The sequence below is a fragment of the Leuresthes tenuis genome, unplaced genomic scaffold (genome assembly GCF_036924035.1).
Source record: "Leuresthes tenuis unplaced genomic scaffold, fLeuTen1.0.hap1 SCAF_22, whole genome shotgun sequence".
NCBI classification, from domain to species: domain Eukaryota; kingdom Metazoa; phylum Chordata; class Actinopteri; order Atheriniformes; family Atherinopsidae; genus Leuresthes; species Leuresthes tenuis.
The window spans coordinates 26,748,659-26,767,165 of NW_027325376.1; the positions used below are offsets into that span (position 1 = coordinate 26,748,659).

At 41.0% G+C, this 18,507-nt stretch overlaps 1 protein-coding gene across 4 annotated transcripts in view; it reads right to left on the reverse strand.

Moving 5' to 3' along the window:
• LOC140282109 (phosphatidylinositol-3,5-bisphosphate 3-phosphatase MTMR2-like) overlaps positions 1 to 17,445 on the reverse strand; it is a 41,884-nt gene extending 24,439 nt beyond the window's left edge. For all 4 annotated transcript variants that reach the window (XM_072376676.1, XM_072376675.1, XM_072376674.1 and 1 more), the window contains exons 1-2: positions 17,096 to 17,445; positions 1,652 to 1,757 (exon numbers count right to left, since the gene is read on the reverse strand). In XM_072376676.1, the coding sequence (XP_072232777.1) occupies positions 1,652 to 1,757; positions 17,096 to 17,202 (213 nt within the window). In that variant the 5' untranslated portion in view covers positions 17,203 to 17,445. The remainder of the gene's footprint in view (positions 1 to 1,651; positions 1,758 to 17,095) is intronic.
• Positions 17,446 to 18,507: the final 1,062 nt, after the last annotated feature.

Here is an 18,507-nt window from a genome sequence, read left to right on the forward strand (position 1 = left end):
TTCAATCTCTTTTTGTACACTGCTTAAAAGAATAAAGGGAACACTAAAATAACACTTCCTACATCTCAATTAATGAAATATTCCGTTGAAAATCGTTATTCATTACATAGTGGAATGGGTTGAGAACAAAATAACATAAAAATGATTGGTTTAAATCAAAATTATTATCCCATGGAGGTCTGGACATGGAGGTCTGGATTTGGAATAATACTCCAAATAAAAGTGGAAAATCACATTACAGACTGATCCAACTTCAGTGGAAATTCCTCAAGACAAGTCAAAATGAGGCTCAGTAGTGTGTGCGGCCTCCACCGGCCTCTATGACCTCCCTCCTGAGATGGCGGATGTTCTCCTGAGGGATTTCCTCCCAGACCTGGATTAAAGCATCGGTCAACTCCTGAACAGTCTTTGGTGCAATGTGGCGTTGGTGGATGGAACAAGACATGATGTCCCAGATGTGCTCAATTGGATTCAGGTCTGGGGAACGGGCAGGCCATAGCATCGATGCCATCATCAGGCATTGATGCCTTCATCAACTGCTGACACACTTCAGCCACATGAGGCCTAGCATTGTCATGCATCAGAAGGAACCCAGGGCCCACTGCACCAGCATATGGTCTCACAATGGTCTCCTGCTGGAGGTCATTTTGCAGGGCTCTGGCAGGGCTTCTCCTGTTCCTCCTTCCACAAAGGAGGAGGTAGCAGTCCTGCTGCTGGGTTGTTGCCCTCCTACGGCCCCCTCCATGTCTCCTGGTATCTCATCCATGCTCTGGTCACTGTGCTGAGAGACACAGCAAACCTTCTGGCCACGGCTCGCATTAATGTGCCATCCTGGATGAGCTGCACTATGTTAGAGCCATATGAACCAACTGGGACTCTGAGAACCTCAGGGAGGGGCCTCCTGCTGGTGCCCAGAGTCAGGACTAAACAAGTTGAAGCTGTGTTTCAGCTCTATGCTCCTAAAATCTGGAACAGTCTTCCAGAAGATGTGAGACAGGCCTCAACTCTGACAGTGTTTAAATCCAGGCTAAAAAGTTTATTTAGCTGTGCATATGACAACTGAAAGTATTTTATCTAAACTCTTCCCTTTTAATTGAATTCATTAATGATTATTTTTTATATTTATGGAATGATTTTATTTGCCTTCTTGTGATTTTATGTAGCTGTAAAGCACTTTGAATTGCCTTGCTCTACATGTAAACTTGCCTTGGCACTACCTGAGCAACTTCTGTGGGTTGTAGACACCACCTCATGCTACCTCTAGGGGTGAAACCACTGACAAAATGCAACACTGAACAAAACATCAGCCAGAAAGGATGAGAACAGCGATGGTCTGTGGTCACCACCTGCAGAACCACTCCTTTATAGGGGTTGTCTTGCTAATTGCCTCTCATTTCTGTTCCCTTTGCACAACAGCAGGTGGAACTGATTCACAGTCAGTGCTGCTTCCTAACTGGACAGGTTGATTTCACAGAAGTGTGACTGACTGGGAGTTACATTGTGTTGTTTAGATGTGCCCTTTATTTTTTTAGCGCAGTGTGCATTTGTGTGTGCGTGCGTGCGCGTGTGTGTGTGTGCATGTGTGCGTGTGTGCGCATGTGTGTGTGCATGTGTGTGCGTGTGTGTGCGTGTGTGTTGGTCTGATAATCACCTTGATATCCCGGTTGACAACATCAGGTTGGACACTCCTTGATATCTGACAGGAGATGGTTGCTGCAATCAGCTGTTTGCACCACTCCACTTGAGAACCCGTTGGACTGAAGAAAAACATTAGACCAAAATTACAACTTCTTTTTTCCCACAACTGCTTCAACTTCTTTTAACATGAATCACAAGCCTTTTACAACTTTCTGGCCTCTCTAATGGTCTACCATTCCTGTAAACCAAGAAATAACTAAATTCACAAAAACACAAACACATTCTTTTCACCAATTGCTTCAACCGCTTTTTATACATGAAACTCAGCTCAAATAAAAGAATCATTCAAACTTTCCGGCATCTGAAAGGATATGCAATCTTTGTCACCCAAGAGATTAGTCTGACAGATCTGTTTTATCTGATGCTGCATAAAAGCTGTAAGATATTCAAATGTGTTTTTCCTGATCACTATTCATTGATGAAGAAAAGGAAGATAACAGCTTGTACAGCTTACTCTCATCTTGAGCCCCACACCAACTCCACAGTAACCAGGGGAGACACAATGATAGCAAAGCTGCAGCAGAATGCTCTGGAATAAGCGGCTTTACTCAGAAAACGCCATCGCCATGAGCTGGATGAACGATTACAGCACGAGCTGAGAGATTTAAACTAAATTTAAAAAATTAATTCAATCAAATGAAAAAATACTTTATTTATACGAGAAATACTGTAATACTGTATAAGAAAAGCCAGAAGGGTGAGGGGAGGGGTCTTCTCACACCCCTGCTTCCTGGTTACTGCTCTGGGCGGGAGGGGCCAGGAGGATTAATTAATTATTCTGCTGGTTCGGGGTCTGTGGTGGCTGGGGGGCTGCTGGCCCCCCTGGTGTGCCCGCTGCACTACACCCCAGCGGAGTTGGGGGAGGGAGGACGTATGGATGTGTGGATGTATGGGACATGAAAGTGTGTGTGGTGATGATTGGGCCTGGATCTGGGACTTGCTGTCTCCTGGCCTGCCTGTGCTTCTCCCGATGGGGGGGGCGGCGTTGCCTCTCCCCGCTGCTCGCGACTTCACCCACCTGTGGGCACGTCTTGACTCCCAGGGCACTTGGCCAGGGGCGCTGGGGCAGGCGCTGACCCACTGTGTGGCTGTCTGGGGCGCTTGGCCCTCCTGGGTATTGGGTGGGGCCTCTGCCGGGGGGTTTGGGGGCGCTTGGGCTCCTGGGGCCCGGGTCCAGTGCACGGCCCATGTCTGGGTGGCTGGGGCCTGGCGGGGTCGGTGGGCTGTTGCCCCTGGCTCCCGGGGGATCTCTGCCCTATGCTTATGGGGGCTCTGTCCGGGGGCTTCCTCTGCAGTCTTCTGGGTGGATGCCTGGTTGTCCCTGCGGTGGGCTTCCTGGGTTCTGTGCTCTGTGGGGGCTGCTGGTGGCCTGGGTCTTGTGGCTCTCTCTGCCTGCTTCTGATTGCTGGTGGGGGGTGGGGGGGCTGTGGATTGTGGCTCTGTACACTTATATACTCATAACTAAGCAGGGTTATCATGTAGGTCCTGTGCCATGGGTGTTGTGTGTTCACACACACACACGCACACACGCACACACACACACACACATTTATTAGCCCAGTAGCATGCTCGCTAAGCAGTTGATGTGTTATACTGTGGTTTCAGGTCATCTATATCCACAGCTGTGTTGTATGCGATTGCCGCTACTTGTGCTTGTTTTTGTTTGTTTGTGTGTTTGTTTTTGTTTGTTTGTGTGTTTGTTTTTTCTCTGCTTGTCTGCTTTCAGGTGCTCCTGGTGGCTCTAAGGCTGGATTCTCCACAGAGGCCGTGGATTGTCGTCTGTTTTGTTTTTACAGGTGTAGCAGCTGGTTGTCTGGTTTTTGTTTCTATTTTTGTCCTGTTTCCTCTTCTTCTTTCCTTGTCCCCCGGTCCAATTCAGTTCTATTACATGTTATATAATGTAAACAAAAATAAATAAATGGGCATCATTTATTAAACTTCCCTTGGCAAAGCAAATCTGTTTGGCATAAAAGGTATTCAGACTACAATTCTGCTGCCATAATGCTGGACAGGACAAGGGGGGAAAAAAAACTGTATAAATACTGTACTTTATATATAAGAGAAATCATATAGTTGCAGTATTTATCTTTTTTAAATAATCATGAGAACCTTTCATTATGAAAAGTTATCACAGCTGGCAGGAAGGACCTCCTGTATCTCTCTCTAAGAATGAACTTATGCTCATTATTGTTGCGATAGCTATAGATTTTTTCATATCACTTGATTTTATCTTTTACTGTTATGGAACACTGTTTCTGTTGTTTGGCAAATTATTGGCACACAAACTATGAGTGGTGTACAGAAATGTTAACCAGAATTCTACAACAACATATAAAATTTAAAGAAACTACAATTATACATCATGGTGAACATAAAGGCACACAAGCAAACTACAACACAAACGATTCACAATGCTAAATTTGAAATACAATGACAACTAGAGCAATAAAGCATCAGTTGTGTGGAACATACTGTGAGGCAGCTGTTTTCTGTAACCAGATTTAAAGAGTTGATTTCATCATCCTTTTCTTCACTGCCATGTGCAGATATGACAGAGGACGGCTACCTAAATTTTACTCCAGTAGAACTTGACTCTCTTGTTGACAGCACTACAGCTTCAATGCGTACAACACTGGACAATGTTGCCCCTCTGAAAAGGAAGGTAATCAGTCAGAAGAGGTTGGCTCCTTGGTATAATTCACAGCTGCGTGCGTTAAAGCAGACGACAAGAAAGCTAGAGAGACAGTGGCGTTCCTCTAATTTAGAAGAGTCTCAATTAGTCTGGAAAGATAGTTTAATAACGTATAAGAAAGCACTTCGTAAAGCTAGAACTGCTTATTACTCATTATTGATAGAAGAGAATAAGAATAATCCCAGGTTTCTTTTCAGCACTGTTGCCAGGCTGACAAAGAGTCCGAGCTCTGTTGAGCCATGTATTCCTTTAACTCTCAGCAGTGATGATTTCATGAGATTCTTCATCAATAAAATTGTTTCTATCAGAGAGAAGATTAATGGAATCCTTCCCATTATTATCACTGATGTATCATCAAGTAGAGCAGCTTTAGAAGTATCTTTCGAACCTGAATTGTATTTAGACAGCTTCTGTCCAGTTGATCTTTCTGAGCTAACAACAGCAATAGTCTCTTCTAAACCATCAACTTGTATGTTAGACCCAATCCCAACCAGACTGTTCAAGGAGGTTTTCCCCTTAATTGACACTTCCATTTTGGATTTGATCAATCGGTCTTTGTTGATAGGATATGTACCTCAGACTTTTAAGGTTGCTGTAATTAAACCTTTACTTAAAAAACCTACTCTTGATTCAGAAGTGTTGGCTAATTATCGACCTATATCCAATCTCCCTTTTTTGTCCAAAGTTCTTGAAAAAATAGTTGCAGCTCAACTTTGTGATCATTTACATAGAAATAATCTGTTTGAAGAGTTTCAGTCAGGATTCAGAGTGCATCATAGCACAGAAACGGCACTGGTGAAAGTTACCAATGATCTCCTGTTAGCTTCTGATAGCGGACTTGTTTCTGTGCTTGTCCTGTTGGATCTCAGTGCTGCATTTGATACGATCGATCACAGCATTCTGTTACAGAGACTTGAACATGTTATTGGGATTAAAGGAACTGCATTAGGCTGGTTTAAGTCATATTTATCTGATAGATTCCAGTTTGTTCTTGTAAATGAAGAATCTTCCTCACACGTTGGAGTAAGTCATGGAGTTCCTCAGGGTTCTGTGCTTGGACCGATTCTTTTTACTTTATACATGCTTCCATTAGGTAACATTATCAGACAGCATGGCATAAATTTCCATTGTTATGCTGATGATACTCAGCTGTACTTATCTATGAAACCAGATGAAACCTACAGGTTGGTCAGACTACAAGCCTGTCTTAAAGACATAAAGACCTGGATGACTCAGAACTGTCTGCTTTTAAATTCAGACAAAACTGAAGTTGTTCTCTTTGGACCTGAGCGCTTCAGGGAGAAATTGTCTAGTTATATAGTTACTCTAGATGGTATTTCCTTGGCTTCTAGTTCTACAGTGAGGAACCTTGGAGTTATTTTTGACCAGAATTTATCATTTGACGCACATATAAAACAGGTTTCTAGGACTGCCTTCTTTCACCTTCGTAATATTGCTAAAATCAGGAACATCCTGTCTCAGGGTGATGCAGAGAAACTAGTTCATGCATTTATTACTTCAAGATTGGACTACTGTAATTCCTTATTATTGGGCTGTCCCACATATTCTCTGAAAAGCCTCCAGCTGATCCAAAATGCTGCAGCCAGAGTTCTGATGAGAACTAACAGGAGAGATCATGTTTCTCCAGTTTTAGCTTCATTGGCTCCCTGTTAAATTCAGAATAGAATTTAAGATTCTTCTTCTCACTTATAAAGTTCTTAATGACCGAGCTCCATCATATCTTAAAGATCTCATTGTAAGGTATTTTCCTAACAGAGCACTTCGCTCCCAAACTGCAGGTTTACTTGTTGTTCCCAGAGTTTCTAAAAGTAGAATGGGAGGCAGAGCCTTCAGTTATCAGGCCCCTCTCTTGTGGAATAAGCTGCCAGTAAATGTCCGGGAAGCAGACACCCTTTCCACTTTTAAGATTAGGCTTAAAACTTTTCTTTTCGATAAAGCTTATAGTTAGGGATGGCTCAGGTAATCCTGAAACATCCCATAGTTAAGCTGCTATAGGCTTAGACTGCTGGGGGACCTCATCTGTCACACCTTTCCTCACTTTGCTCTCTTTTTCCCCCTGATTAATTTCACAATTGATTTTATGTACATGTGACATTATTGTGATTATTAACCTATGTTTCCCTGTTCCAACAGATATCCTTTGAATGGCGTTATGGTGTTTTTCCCCCCTCTTTTCCCTCTTTTCTGTCTTCTCAAACCCCAGCTGGTCGAGGCGGATGGCCACCCTTCCTGAGTCTGGTTCTGCCAGAGGTTTCTTCCTGTTAAAAGGGAGTCGTTCCTTTCCACAGTTGCCACAGGCACGCTCAGGACGGGAGATTGGACTGAAGACACGTTTCGGTGCAATCTGTTGGTTTCCTTAGCTAGGATATAAATTTTTTGAATTGGCTCTATAAGAATTAATTGGATCATGATTACAATGAATTGAATTCCAATTGGCTTGAATTGGACTATATTACTTAAGTGCCTTGAGATGACAATTGTTGTAATCTGGCGCTATATAAATAAAATTGAATTGAATTGAATTGAATTGTTTTCACCAGTTCTTTAAACTCTAACCTCTCTACAATTTGAGAGGGAATCATATCCTCAGCTCTGACGTAGGTCAAAGTGATGGCTTGATCCTGATGTGTACTATCTATATTTCATACATTGTTTTAAAAAACGTAGACTGACCTGATATACTGGCTGCCTCTTGCTTTTTTGATGCGACCATAAAAGTAAAATAGAAATAAAAAGAGGAGAAAACCCATTGTCAAATTCAGTGCTGCCATAATTTAGCTTAATAGCACGTTTAGGACCTTAATGTAACAATTCAAATCTCACAAAGTCTAAATCCAACTTACTTGCTCTACCACTGGGAAATCTGCAAGATGATGGATGGCAGTGAATTACTTGTGCCTCATTGCTAACTGTTGATCAGTATTCTCTGCAGACTAATAACAATCTGCTTCTTTGCAAAACCACTGAAACTGCGACAGTGTCTGTGTAAGTTATTTTTGGTGTGGGCAGAGTGCATCAACTTTAACGTGTTGTCTGCACCTACAGTACATGCAGATACATTAATAAATTTATCTCATGTTGGTATCGTGTGAACTTGTTCTGCTCATGATGATCTCAGCTGTTTGAGCAAAACATCTTGAGTACGAATGATGCCCCACAGCTGCAGCCTTTGGATCTCATTCTGAACACTGACATATTTTCTAAATGACTGACAGACCTTTCTGAACTGAGGGGAGTTCAGTCTCTAACCTCACTGCTGGCATTAAGAGACAGGACAGCTGACATCCCCAGGGTGGAGGACCATCACCACTGGTATCCAAAGTAATCTACCAAAGCTGTGTGCCCAGTGAATCAAACAAGAACATTTCTACCAACCTAACTATTGATTGGGAGCTTGTGCTGACAGAAATAAACTCTAGTTCATTTTATAGTAAAGTAAAGTAAAACATTAGGTTCCCACACTGTTACACACATGCCTCATTAGTGTGGCCCTGTGATAGACTGGCAACTGGTCCAGGGTGTACCCTGTCTCTCAATGGCAACTGGGATTGGCTGCAGCCCCACCCTCACCCCTGTCCGGTAATCCTGAATAAGCGGATATATAAAATGGATGGCTAGATGGTGCGGTGAACTCGATTTTTTTAGTCAGAAAAAAAGATGCAGAAAGAAGAGAATTACCAAAATGTGAGAAAAAGAATTGTAGGCGAGAATTAGATAAGCACAGATCAATCTTAATAGACTCACCTCAACCACCTGTGACTGCAACAGATGACAGAAACCTTCAGTCCAAAAAGACAGGGCCACAAGGGCTTCACTAACGTCACAATCAGCCCCCACTACTGAGCACGACATGACTGACTTGGCCACAATCAGCTGCCACACCAAAGTGACATTCACCTCGGACACGTGGCCATCCAACCCCAGGATAACCAGACTCTCCTGCTTACTTGCTTACAGAAAGCTGAAAGAACTGATACAACTCAGCACAGCATTTTAATGACAAAAAAAATGAATGCATGCAAAGACTGATGACCATTTTTACAGAGTCACTGAGATATTTTGATGGGAGACGTGCCATACAACACTTAACAAAGCTTGATAATGAATTAGGCATCTGGGAAACATCTTTCATTCTCTTTTCTTAATGGTCTGAAACTTAGGGTTTCTGCTGCTGTGAAAATATCATGTATTGGTTATTCTAAAACTTGACTGACCAACATTCGCAAACATGTTGTCAATGCATGCAGTGACCAGCTGCTAGAGAAGAAATAACACATACAGGACAAAGAAGCCACAGACCTGCACAAAGCCACTCTCACCATGTTGCCAGCTTACAGCCCTCCAGGGAATGGTCTCAAGCTGTTGCCACTGCAGTAGGAGAAGGAGGCAACACACACACACACACACACTCTCATTTCTACAATGAAGACATGCTTCCGCCTGCATGCACATCTGAATAACACAAAGTGGGAAGTTCTATCAAAACTCTATCAAAAAAGTGCATAAAAGCTTTTCCTGAGAACAGTTTTGTGAAGTATGAAACAGAGCCACATCAACAACTGGCATGCAACAACTCAGTTATCAGTCAACAACTGGTGATCTTTTTTGGCTGATTTATCCCAAAAGGAAATTTTATTGTTGCAGTGCTTTTTTCTCTTTTCACTTTAAACATTCACTATAAGCATTTATTATGAAGAGTTATTGCTGCTGGCAGGAATGCCCTCCTGTATCTCTCAGAGCTGCAGCTGAGCTGAGCTGAAGAAGCCCTGCACTGATCACAATCCTTCACTGCCTTCAGCAACACAGACCTCAAACCCTACCTGTACCCACATCCTGCCTGTCACACCTTCATAATCATAGAAATCCAAGCAAATGAAATATTGGCTTTAACTTTTCCTCATGAATTCATTACTGATCACAAAGTATGTGAGTGACAGCTAAACTAATCTCATGACTAACCTTGATCAGAGTTACACTATATTGCCAAAAGTATTCACTCACCCATTCAAATAATTAAATTCAGGTGTTACAGTCCCTTCCATGGCCACAGGTGTATAAATCCAAGCACCTCGGCATGCAGACTGCTTCTACAAACATCTGTGAAAGTTGAGTCGCTTTCAGGAGCTCAGTGGATTCCAGCATGGTACCGTGATAGGATGACACCTGTGCAACAAGTCCAGTCATGAAATTTCCTCTCTATTAAATATTCCACAGTCAGCTGTCAGTGGTATTATAACAAAGTGGAAGCGATTGAGAACGACAGCAACTCAGACATGAAGTGGTAGGTTACATAAAATGACAGAGTGGGGTCAGTGGATGCTGAGGTGTATAGTGCGCAGAGGTCACCAACTTTCTGCAGAGTCCATCGCTACAGACCTCCAAACTTCATGTGGCCTTCAGATTAACTCAAGAACAGTGTGTAGAGAGCTTCATGGAATGGTTTCCATGGCAGCTGCATCCAAGCCATACATCACCAAGTGCAATGCAAAGTGTCGGATGCAGTGGTGTACAGCACGCCGCCACTGGAGTCTAGAGCAGTGGAGACGCGTTCTCTGGAGTGATGAATCACGCTTCTTCATCTGAGAATCTGATGGAGGAGTCTGGGTTTGGCGGTTGCCAGGGGAACGGTACTTGTCTGACTGCACTGTGCCAAGTGTAAAGATTGGTGGAGGGGGGATTATGGTGTGGGGTTGTTCTTCAGGAGCTGGGCTTGGCCCCTTAGTTCCAGTGAAAGGAACTCTGAATGCTTCAGATACCAAGAGATTTTGGACAATTTCATGCTCTCAACTCTGTGGAAACAGTTTGGGGATGAACCCTTCCTGTTCCAACATGACTGTGCACCAGTGCACAAAGCAAGGTCCATAAAGACATGGATGAGCCAGTTTGGTGTGGAAGAACTTGACTGGCCTGCACAGAGTCCTGACCTCAACCTGATAGAACACCTTTGGGATGAATTAGAGCAGAGACTGTGAGCCAGACCTTCTGTCCAACATCAGTGTCCAACCTCACAAATGAGCTTCTGGAAGAATGGTCAAAAAGTCCGATAAACACAAAACACTAACCCTTAACATTGTGGAAAGCTTGTCCAGAAGAGTTGAAGTTGTTATGGCTGCAAAGGGTGGGCCGATGTCATATTAAACCGTATGCATTAAGAATGGGATGTCATTCCCATTCTTTTTATTTGGCAAAAGTATTGCCAAATACTTTTGGCAATATAGTGAATGATATATAGTGAATTGGTCAGCAGCACATGAGCACCACAGGGGACTGTACTCTCGCTGTCTCATTGTTTTCACTCTGTACCCCTCAGATTTCAACAAGAGGCAGAGTAAAGTAAGCTTTGGTGCAGAAACGATCACCTTAGATCCCATTTATACGTGCATGAAGGTATCCATCTGCATCACTCTCAGCCCCCATAGATGGATACGTTTTCAACACTTACAGAGAGACTTTTAGCCCTAAAAAAAAAGCTAACAGCACAAGGTCTTTAAAGACAATGCTACACAGTGATCAAATGCTGACTGGCTCAGAGTTAGGCTGAGTACGGAGGAGCCAAAACCCATTATAAAGCAAAGAAGACAAAATAATTAGTGAAGCTCCAACACAGATAACTGGTATACTCCTGTTTGGGCTTTTGTCTTTAATGTGGACAAAACAATAGAGGATGATTCTGTTTTTTAGGAGGACCAGGAATAATTCAAAAGACTATTTACATTCTTATAAAAGAAGTGGAGGAGGTGTAGAGGACTGGGTGTTTATCTGGACAACAGACTGCACTCCAAATGTAACGCTGAGTATATCTACAAGAAAGGCAAGAGCAGATGTATATCTTATACTGTAATTTGATGCTTTTTCAGCACAAACTACACCAATCAGGACACAGATCGGGTTGTAGAAATAAAGAATAGTGAAGAATCGTTACAGAAAAAACGCAGTTGCTGAAAATTGTTCATACATGTCTGCCATTTATATCATGACAGCAGGACATAAAGCTCTTACACTTTTAACTTGGTATGAAGTACACTGTCCCATAATCACATGGAAAACATGGAAGCTATTGATGAAATAAAAGTAGAATTCCATTGATTGAATATTTGATTTTTGACTGATACAGAGGGATGAGCTCATTTCTTTTCTACTGTTAGATCCGTTATCAGCTGTAGGCTATAAAATCGATTTGTAGGCACAAGATTTAAAAGAACATAAAATTCTGATTCAACCTGTTCCCCTGGTAACACAACCACATGCTACACATGTTGCATGTGTAGCTGTAACTGTACAGCTTATTTGGTGAGTCAAGAGGTTTGGACACTTAATGTTTCAGCTGAGAATCTACACTGTGAGTTCTGGTCGAAAGGGCTGATTTCTACTAAAGATTTAAAAAAACCGTGGTGGGTAAAATATTCTACAGATTATACAGTGAAATGATATCATCGTATCAACATTGTACTGTGCTTTAATATGGGAGGTTAAAATGCAGAGACATAATCAACATCTAAAAAATGACAGTTTCCTGCGAGTTAGGCTTATTAAAAATCCAGCATTTATTAAACGTCAATTTTGACGTTTAAAAAACGTTTTGGATTTTGATAGAAATCCATACGTAAGCTTTTAATATCCCAACTGGCAACATTACAATGTTGTTTCTGTCTGAGATGTGATCAGGACAAGTATCATTGACAGTCTTTAGCTTTTTATTCAATCCGAAACTATGAACATAAACTGCTCCAGAGCCGAAGTTACCATGGTGATCTAGCTAAGTTGAAAGAGAGCCACGTTTGTGACACTGAAAACTCTGTCTTTCAGCTAACTACTCACTAAGGCACGCATCTCACTTGGTACTACCCCCCTCAGATGGGGCTGTTTCAGTTTTGTTTTTTCCACAGAAAATTATAGATGCATTATGAATACTGGTCTGTACTGTCTCTCCAATCTCCTGCTATAAATTTCAGTATTCATAATTTACTGGTATTCAGATGAGCTGTAAAGACTAACACATCCGAAACAGATGTTCCATAGGCAAGGCCCTTTAGGACCCACTGTAATACCCAGGAAATAAACATTGTAATTACGTATTCAAATGATAAATCTTCCTCTTTTTAAGGACAGCAACACAACAATGTCCTGACACATTTATTTTGGTCTCTGCAAAGCCAAAAAAGGAATGTATTATTTTTGCTTTTGCATTCTGATTAAAAAATAATCTAGTGTCTCTACAGATCTGTCTAAAACTTTAATGGGTGCTAAGTAAAACCATCCATCCATCCATTTCCTATACTGCCAATCCGTCAGTCGGGTAGCGGGTGGGCTGGAGCCTATCCCAGCAGTCATTGGGCGAAAGGCGGGGTACACCCTGGACAGGTCGCCAGTCCATCACAGGGCCACCTAAGTAAAACCGTATCAGTGAAATCTGAACATCAAAAGTGATCAAAAGGATATGAAAAGACTTTGAATGGTGCTTTATTTGTGCGCTGGGGTTGGATACATGCATTCATACAAAGTCTAATGCTCGACAAGAATAACCCAAGCACTATATGAGTTTATAAAATAATCTTATGATTTTCAAATATGGCTATGGTTTATTCCTGACTTGTCCACTAACTGGTTTCCTTACTGAATAACACTGACCAAACTTCTAAATGACTTCTTTACTACTACTCTACTGCTTGTGTCTTGCTGGTATCTTGATCAAAATAAGATACTAGCTACCATATATTGGCCTACTGTCAGTCATACATGTTGACTCTCTGCACCGGTGTAGCTGCTTCCTCTTATTCATGCAGAGGCACATACTTGCACAAACACAGCAAAATTAACTAAATTTCATAAAAATAGCGAAAAAGACATGAGGCCGTTTTCAAAAGCCGTTTCTGCATACTGTTTGCAGACAGATGTTGAAGTTCAGCGTAGAAACTGAGGGAAAGTATACATTCTCTCCTTCATTGCGTGTCTTAAGCAATATGGGGACATGGACAAAAGCATTAAAACAGCTGTCTGTACTGAACAAAAAGTATTCTTTCTAAAAAGGCAGATAAAATAAGCCTAACTGAACAGGTGAGTTTCATGCAACTGCAAGTCCTTCAAGCTTCTCTCAGCTAACAAACTCAGCTAGCAAACTTTAACATAAAATATGTCAGGAGGGAGCAGAACATTTCATGCAATACTTTCACAATTACTGATAAATAAAACACGCATAATAATTCACACAGAATACCTCCACTGGCAATCCATCCGTCTGTATTAAGATGTGACTGTTATCAGTCAATCTGGTGATGTTTCAGAGACAACTAACTACTGTACACTAACTGTACTACACTGTACTCTAACTGTACTACACTGTCCACAAACTGTACACTAACTGTACTACACTGTACACTAACTGTGCACAACTGTACACTAACTGTACACTAACTGTACTACACTGTACTCTAACTGTACTACACTGTCCACAAACTGTACACTAACTGTACTACACTGTACACTAACTGTGCACAACTGTACACTAATTGTACTACACTGTACACTAACTGTGCACAACTGTACACTAACTGTACACTAACTGTACTACACTGTACTCTAACTGTACTACACTGTCCACAAACTGTACACTAACTGTACTACACTGTACACTAACTGTACACTAACTGTACACTAACTGTACTACACTGTACACTAACTGTACTACACTGTCCACTAACTGTACACTAACTGTACTACACTGTACACTAACTGTGCACAACTGTACACTAACTGTACTACACTGTCCACTAACTGTACACTAACTGTACTACACTGTACACTAACTGTACACTAACTGTACACTAACTGTACACTAACTGTACACTAACTGCACTACACTGTCCACTAACTGTACACTAACTGTACTACACTGTACACTAACTGTGCACAACTGTACACTAACTGTACTACACTGTCCACTAACTGTACTACACTGTACACTAACTGTACACTAACTGTACACTAACTGTACTACACTGTACACTAACTGTGCACAACTGTACACTAACTGCACTACACTGTACACTAACTGTACTACACTGTCCACTAACTGTACACTAACTGTACTACACTGTACACTAACTGTGCACTAACTGTGCACAACTGTACACTAACTGTACTACACTGTACACTAACTGTGCACTAACTGTACACTAACTGTACTACACTGTACACTAACTGTACTACACTGTCCACTAACTGTCCACTAACTGTACTACACTGCACTAACTGTACTACACTGTCCACTAACTGTACACTAACTGTACTACACTGCACACTAACTGTGCACAACTGTACACTAACTGTACTACACTGTACACTAACTGTACTACACTGTCCACTAACTGTCCACTAACTGTACTACACTGTACACTAACTGTACTACACTGTCCACTAACTGTACACTAACTGTACTACACTGTACACTAACTGTACTACACCGTACACTAACTGTACTACACTGTACTACACTGTCCACTAACTGTACATTAACTGTACTACACTGTCCACTAACTGTACACTAACTGTACTACACTGCACACTAACTGTGCACAACTGTACACTAACTGTACTACACTGTCCACTAACTGTACACTAACTGTACTACACTGTACACTAACTGTACACTAACTGTACTACACCGTACACTAACTGTACTACACTGTACTACACTGTCCACTAACTGTACATTAACTGTACTACACTGTACACTAACTGTACTACACTGTCCACTAACTGTACACTAACTGTACTACACTGTACACAAACTGTACTACACTGTACTACACTGTAAACTAACTGTACACTAACTGTGCACAACTGTACACTAACTGTACACTAACTGTACTACACTGTACACTAACTGTACAACACTGTACTACACTGTCCACTAACTGTACACTAACTGTACTACACTGTACACTAACTGTACTACACTGTACTACACTGTCCACTAACTGTACACTAACTGTACTACACTGTACACTAAATGTACTACACTGTACACTAACTGTACTACACTGTACTACACTGTCCACTAACTGTACTACACTGTCCACTAACTGTACACTAACTGTACACTAACTGTACTACACTGTACACTAAATGTACTACACTGTCCACTAACTGTACACTAACTGTACTAAACTGTACACTAACTGTACACTAAATGTACTACACTGTCCACTAACTGTACACTAACTGTACTACACTGTACACTAACTGTACTAAACTGTCCACTAACTGTACTACACTGTACACTAACTGTACTACACTGTCCACTAACTGTACACTAACTGTACTACACTGTCCACTAACTGTACACTAATTCTACTACACTGTACACTAACTGTACTACACTGTCCACTAACTGTCCACTAACTGTACTACACTGTACACTAACTGTACTACACTGTACACTAACTGTACTACACTGTCCACTAACTGTACTACACTGTACACTAACTGTGCACTAACTGTTCTACACTGTCCACTAACTGTACACTAACTGTACTACACTGTACACTAACTGTACTACACTGTACACTAACTGTACACTAACTGTACTACACTGTACACTAACTGTACTACACTGTCCACTAACTGTACACTAACTGTACTACACTGTACACTAACTGTACTACACTGTACACTAACTGTACACTAACTGTACACTAACTGTACTACACTGTACACTAACTGTACTACACTGTCCACTAACTGTACACTAACTGTACTACACTGTACACTAACTGTACACTAACTGTACTACACTGTACACTAACTGTACACTAACTGTACACTAACTGTACTACACTGTCCACTAACTGTACACTAACTGTACTACACTGTCCACTAACTGTACACTAATTCTACTACACTGTACACTAACTGTACTACACTGTCCACTAACTGTCCACTAACTGTACTACACTGTACACTAACTGTACACTAACTGTACTACACTGTACACTAACTGTACTACACTGTCCACTAACTGTACACTAACTGTACTACACTGTACACTAACTGTGCACTAACTGTTCTACACTGTCCACTAACTGTACACTAACTGTACTACACTGTACACTAACTGTACACTAACTGTACACTAACTGTACTACACTGTACACTAACTGTACTACACTGTCCACTAACTGTACACTAACTGTACTACACTGTACACTAACTGTACGCTAACTGTACACTAACTGTACTACACTGTACACTAACTGTACACTAACTGTACACTAACTGTACTACACTGTACACTAACTGTACTACACTGTCCACTAACTGTACACTAACTGTACTACACTGTACACTAACTGTACACTAACTGTACACTAACTGTACTACACTGTACACTAACTGTACACTAACTGTACACTAACTGTACACTAACTGTACTACACTACCACACAGCACTCCACTCGTGGGGAGTTAGGTGATTTTTTGACTATACAATAAAGATAGATATTTTAGATTTTGTTACCAATCTACAATACTAAAATCACCAACTCTAACACTAATATCTTGAATTAAATACAAGATAACTGTAATTAAGGAAACAACTCAAGTAATACTTCATGGGATTGAAGCTAACGGATGTTGTGGGAAGTTTGACGTCGGCATTGGACATGTTCCTGTGGCGAACCTACTAACCTGTCCGGGGTATCACCGGCAGATGGTGAGCAGGTCGGCGAGCCCCAGAGCTTTCGATTCGGCCCAGCTCTGTCCGTAGTTCCAGCAGGCCCTGACTGTTTCTCCATCTTTCATACAACTGTCTACTTTTTGGATCAGTGGGGCCGGGGCGGCTTTCTCTTTTAAGTCAAGGCTTGGATGCTGATCAAATGAATCCTCCGTATATATCCAGCACCGACTGCGCGCGTCTCTATCAAATGTGGCCGAGTTATGACAGTCCGTGAAATTTATTAAGAAGCTCGCAGGCGGATATTGCGGTTTCATCTCAGTCGTGCTTCCTTTATTCTCACTTGCCTTGCTTCGTCGCTCTGAAGCTCCGCCCCTCATAGGCTACAAGCCGCTTGCAGAGATGCGCGGATGAGAGAATTTTAAGACGAGACGAGCAGACAAGGGACTTTTTTATTTATTTTTTTATGTGAAGCTTCATTTCAGGAAGTGAGTATAGACGGAAATACATTTTAGATAGATAGATAGATAGATAGATAGATAGATAGATAGATAGATAGATAGATAGATAGATAGATAGATAGATAGATAGATAGATAGATAGATAGATAGATAGATAGATAGATAGATAGATAGATAGATAGATAGATAGATAGATAGATAGATAGATAGATAGATAAAAAGGGCAATCGCGGAAGTGTTACACCAGCACAATCATACAAAAGAAGCAGTATCAAAATTGAAAATTAGGAGCAGTAATCGTCTTTTGGTGATTGGAAAAGTCAATTGTATGGATTTTCGTGTATCTTTGATGATATCACAACATTTAATGACTTAATTTATAATTATTTATGGCAAATCAGTTAAATAATCCACAGACATGAACGGAAAATCATTGGAAACTATTTCTGAATAAATCATCAACACCTCCCACATGATAATTGTGCTGTGAATTCACACAAACAACCCTAAGGCCTATAAATGTGTGTTTGCATAACACATGATAAAGCTGCAAAGTCAAAAGTCAAATTTATTTGTATAGCACATTTCATGAACAAAACAATTCAAAGTGCTTTACCTAAAATAAAAGCATTGCAGTGTGGAGCAGAAAAAGCATTAAAACATGTAAAAGAATATAAATAGAAAGAAATAAAATAATTAAAATGAATTAAAACAAGCAACAATCAAGATAAGTTGAAAGATACCATGCAGATTTCATGCTTAGACACATTCAATTCGATTCACTTTTATCTATATAGCGCCAAATTACAACAAATGTAATCTCAAGGCACTTAAATAATGTTGTCAAATTCAAGCCAATTGGAATTCAATTCATTGATTTCAAAATAATCCAAATCATTCACATAGAGCCAATTCAAAAACAATATCCTAGCTAAGGAAACCAACAGATTGCACCGAAACTTGTC